This window comes from Tupaia chinensis, unplaced genomic scaffold, assembly GCF_000334495.1.
Source record: "Tupaia chinensis unplaced genomic scaffold, TupChi_1.0 Scaffold000659_1, whole genome shotgun sequence".
NCBI lineage: Eukaryota > Metazoa > Chordata > Mammalia > Scandentia > Tupaiidae > Tupaia > Tupaia belangeri.
The window spans coordinates 370,480-375,592 of NW_006160181.1; the positions used below are offsets into that span (position 1 = coordinate 370,480).

The 5,113-nt window shown below is 42.1% G+C and overlaps 1 protein-coding gene across 1 annotated transcript in view; it reads left to right on the plus strand.

The window, feature by feature from the left end:
* NUP210L (nucleoporin 210 like) overlaps positions 1–5,113 on the plus strand; it is a 169,517-nt gene that overhangs the window by 123,827 nt on the left and 40,577 nt on the right. Inside the window, exons 28-29 of the mRNA XM_006159801.2 lie at positions 1,103–1,261; positions 2,500–2,591. Coding sequence (XP_006159863.1) covers positions 1,103–1,261; positions 2,500–2,591 — 251 coding nt within the window. The remainder of the gene's footprint in view (positions 1–1,102; positions 1,262–2,499; positions 2,592–5,113) is intronic.

A 5,113-nucleotide genomic window follows, 5' to 3' on the forward strand; every position in this document is an offset into this window, starting at 1 on the left:
AAAAAAAAAAAAAAGAAAGAAAGAAAGAAAGGAAGAGAGAAAGAAAGAAAGAATCTTAGGCCTGCCAGAATTAGTGAAACTCTGCAAGCAGATATTAATTTTGGTGGCAAGTGGTGTGGTGGTGAAGTCACTGGACTCCCACATGACCTACCTTGTTTCAAGTCCTGGACCTGGTGACTTGCTTTCCTGCTTTCTCACTTTTTCTTTTTCTCTCTCTCTGTCTATTTCTGGTGAGTACATGTGCCCTATAGCAAATTATAAAATAATAACATTAAATAAATAAATAATTGTAAAAAATAAGTTTACTTTTGGTATGACTGTGCTACTAGGAAAACGAAAAGAAATAATTATGAAAAAAATCAGTACTAGTTCTTTAAGATAGCTATTTTCTTTTCTTTCTTTCTTTTCTTTTTTTTTTAAAGAGGTTTTTGCTATAGGGCAGGTGCACTCGCCAGAAAGACAGAGAGAGACAGACAGACAGAAAGCAAGAAATCACCCCCAGAGGGGATGGCCACACCGCAATCTCTTCTCCTCCATTCTCCTCTCGGGATCTTGAGCACACACGCACACGCGCCCAGAGTGAGTTGACACCACCAGGTCCGGTACTCGAACCACAGTCAAGCACATGAGAGTCCAGTGACATAGTCATTATGCCAACTGCTGGTCCAAGAGATAGCTATTTTCAACATTTTCCTTATTGTGACAACAAAGAAAGAGGGGCAAAGTGTTTATTCATGACTTTCTTTTTTTTAGAGAGAGAGATTTTGCTATAGGGTGTGTGCTCTTGCCTGAGAGACAGAGAGACAGAGACAGAAAGTGAGAAATCACCCACCAATGGGGATGACCACATCGTCTCTTCTCCATTCTCCTCTTGGGATTTTGGACACGCACACATGCCCAGTGTGATTTTCAAGCTGCTGGGTCTGGGACTTATACCTCAGTTGGCCATGTGGGAGTCCAGCGGCATAACTGTTTCACCATCTGATCCCAGAATGTTTCTTCTTTTACCTTTTAGATTTTTACCGCAGGACACATGCATTCACCCCTCAGGGGAGATGGATGAATCCATGAATATTTCCTTATCCATTTCCTCACTGTCTAGGTTTTTCTACAGCTCCCCATAGAGAATAACTTTGCCATGGTTGTCCACACAAAAGCGGCTGGCCGGACCAGTATCAAAGTCAGTGTCCACTGTATGAACAGTTCCTCTGGGCAGTTTGAGAGGAATGTCTTGGAATTGTCTGATGAAGTTCAGATCCTGGTAAGCTCCCAAACCTAAAACTTGTTTTGTGTATCAAGGAGAAGAAAGTTATAGTCTGTCATCGTTCATGAAAAGCTTAGTATAGCTAGATATAGAGAAATTGCTAGAGAAATTCCTGTAACATGTTCATAGTTCCTAGAATGTTGTCATTCCTACTTCTATACTGCACGGACATTAGAAACTAGAGCACACATGGGACTAGCAGTTAGCATAATGGCTATGTCGCTGGACTCCCATGTGGTCGACCACGGTTCGAGTCTCAGACCCGGTGGCTTAAAACTCATGCCAGTCGCATGTGCGTGCACGCCCAAGATCCCAAGAGGAGACTGGAGGAGAAGGGATTGCGGCGTGACCATCCCCCCTGGGGGGTGATTTCTCACTTTCTTTCTCTCTCTGTCTCTCTCTGTCTGTCTGACAAGAGCACAGGCCCTATAGCAAAAAAAAAAAAAAAAAAAGAACCTAAAGCACACACACTCCCTCGAGCTCCCCATACTATATACACAGCATATGAACCCCATAATAACTAGAGAGGGGTTCATTTCTGAGTGTCTCCACCTAACAAAGACATTATGTTATAGTCCATGTGGACATAGTTAGAGTGAAATATAATCTTTACTTCGAGTAAGGTGTAAGAGTATGAATAGTTTTTATAGATGCTCTCAGGGTGAAAGGTAAATTGACCCTTTTGTTTTTAGAATTCAAAAGACAGGTTATCATTTCTGTGGGGCAAGTAAGTTTCTCTACCTCTGAATTTAAGATTGCTTTTTTTTTTCCTTTTTCTTTTCTTTCCCTTTATTTTAGCATTGGTTCTCGGATTCAATGTGGGGTAGAGGTAGGAGCCCTTTACTAGAAGGCAGAAGACCTGGATGGTGTCCCATGCTAAGTTAATACTATAGGTTCTGTGTTCCCAAATCTCATCTCAGGTTACCAGAACTGAAATTCGAAATTTTTAAGTTATTTAATAACTAATGTTTAAGTAATAAAAAGGATGCACTAAGTGTAAACTTTACCACATGCCCAGTCCCTCATAGTCAGAAATGGGAACAGTGTTAGGTTATATGTTCTAGAGTACCTTGATATGTTTTAAGTGCCTGGTTTTTGTTTTAGGAACACTTTTAGATGAGCTAGGTGTTAGGAGGACTGTTAGTTTGCAGTTGTTTATTAACATGTAATCCCTTCGGAGTTATACTGACGTCTGTGTGTGAGTAAAGGTCGTAATTTGTCCTCTCTCATTATAGGTGTTTGAAAAACTCCAACTTTTCTACCCAGAGTGCCAACCTGAGCAGATTCTGATGCCCATGAATTCTCAGCTCAAGCTCCATACTAACAGGTAAGGATTTTAAGGGAGAAGAAAAAAGGGCCAAGTTCTAACTTCAAGGTTTTTTGTTTGTTTGTTTACTTTAAGTATTTTCAGGAAAACATTCCACATGGAAAGAACAACCATTGCCACTTCCCAGTTTTTATTTTTTTAAAGTTTTGCTACAAGGTGTGGGTGCACTCTCCAGAGAGAGAAAGAGAGAAAGGGAAAGCGAGAAACCTCCCTCTAGTCTCCTCAGGATTTTGTGCACATACGCACATCCAGCATGACTCTCAAGCCTCCAGGTCCAGACTCGAACTATGCAGTGGGGTAAGTGGGATCCAGAGCTTGAGCCTCCGTGCCACCTGCTGGCCAAACACTGCCCCGTTTTTTTTTTTTTTAAACTTAAGGTGAAATTCGTATAACATGAAACTTTGTCTAAAGTTTGTTTGTTTCTGCTATAGGGCATGTGCTCTTGCCAGAGATGGGGGAAGGGGTGAGGAACACCCCAGGGAACTGGCCATACCTCAGTCTCTTTTCTATTCTTCTCTTGGGATTCAGGACATGCACACACATGTGCTTGGCCTGCTTTCCAAGCTGCTGGGTCCAGGACTTGAACCACAGAATCAGCTATGTGGGATACCTGCACACCATCTACTGGCCCCATTTATTTCTTCAAAGAGAGAGAGAGAGGCACCCCCAATAAAGTCTTCACACCATGACTTACTCCTAATCTCAGCCAGCAGGGATCATGGGTGTGTACAGGCTCCGGGAGATCGCAGGATAAAAATCTAGGACTCTCCCCACACGGGTCCAGTTACATTACTACTGTGCCGCTAGCTCACCTGAAAATATTTTAAAGTGTAAAATTCAGGGCCAGCCAGCAGCATAGTGGTTAAGGCGGCTAGACCCCACATGGCTGACCATGTTTGAGTCTAGGACCTGGTAACCTGAAAAACACACTGGGCATGTGTGCATGTGTGCCCAAAATCCCAAGAGGAGAGTGGAAGAGAAAGGATTACAGCATACTCATCTTCCCTGGGGAGTGCTGTCTGCCTGTCTCTCTCTGTGTCTCTCTCTGACAAGTACACTCACCCTATAGCATAAACAAAACAAAAAACTGTAAAACTTGGGGCCAGCAGGTGGCACGGTGGTTAAGGCACTGTATTCCCACATGGCTGATCACAGTTCAAGTCCAAGATCTGGCAGCTTGCTTTCTTACTTTCTCTCTCTCTCTGTGTGTCTCTTTGGTGGACACATGTGAGCAAATTAAAAAAAAAGTAATAACTGGGGCCAGCAGGTGGCATGGTGGTTAAGGGTACTAGACTTCAACATAGCTGACCATGATTTGAGCCCTGGACCTGCCAGACAGACAGAGAGAGACAGAGAGACAGAAAGTGAGAAATCACCCCCCAGGGGGGATGGTCACACCGCAATCCCTTCTCCTCCAGTCTCCTCTTGGGATCTTGGGCATGCACGCACACGCGCCCGGCGTGAGTTGAAGCGACTGGGTCCGGGACTCAAACCACAGTCTACTATGCAGGAGTCCAGTGACATAGCCATTACTCTAACTGCTGGTCCCTAAATAAAATAATTCTTTAAAAATAATAATAATAACAATAAATAAAGGGACCAGCAGTTGGTGTAATGGCGATGTTGCTGGACTCCCATGTAGTTGACCACAGTTCGAGTCCCAGACCTGGTGGCTTAAACTCACACCGGGTGCATGTGTGTGCGTGCTCAAGATCCCCAGAGGAGAATGGAGAAGGGATTGCGGCGTGGCCATCCTCCCTGGGGGGTGATTTCTCGCTTTCTGTCTCTGTTTCTCTCTGTCTTTCTGGTGAGCGCACATGCCCTGTAGCAAAAACCTCTCCAAACATAAAATAACAATAAATTAAATTAAATTAAAAGTAATTCTAGAAAAATTAAAACTCAGTGGCATTTAGTACATTCACAATATTGTTCAATCATCACTTCTCTAGTTCTAAAACTTTTATAACCACTACTGCCTTTAAGCAGTCTCTCCTATCCTCCAGGGGCTAGAAGGATAGCCAATCTGCTTTTTGTCTCTATGGTGTTAACTGTTCTGAATATTTTATATAGGTGGTCTCATAAAATATCTGATTTTTTATGTGTTGGCTTATTTCCATTAGCATGTTTTTGAGATTTATCCACATTGTAGCATGTATCAGTACTTCATTCTTCTTTATATCTGAACAATATTCCATTATATGGATATAGTAAAGTTTATCCACTCATCAGAGATGGATATTTGAGTTGATTCACCTTTCAGCTTTTAGAAATAGTGCTGCTATAAACAAACTGGTGCATGTATTTGTTTAACTATCTGTTTCCAATTATTTTAGCTGAATAATTTTTAAGGATAAATATGTAATCAGATTTGATATTTTTAAGATTTATTTTATTTAACTTTATTATTATTAGTTTCTAGTTCGATCAGCCAGAGAGAGAGAGAGAAGGTAAGAAAGCAAGCCACTAAGTCCCAGACTTGAACCATGATTGACCATGTGGGAGTGTCCAGTGTTTTAACTACC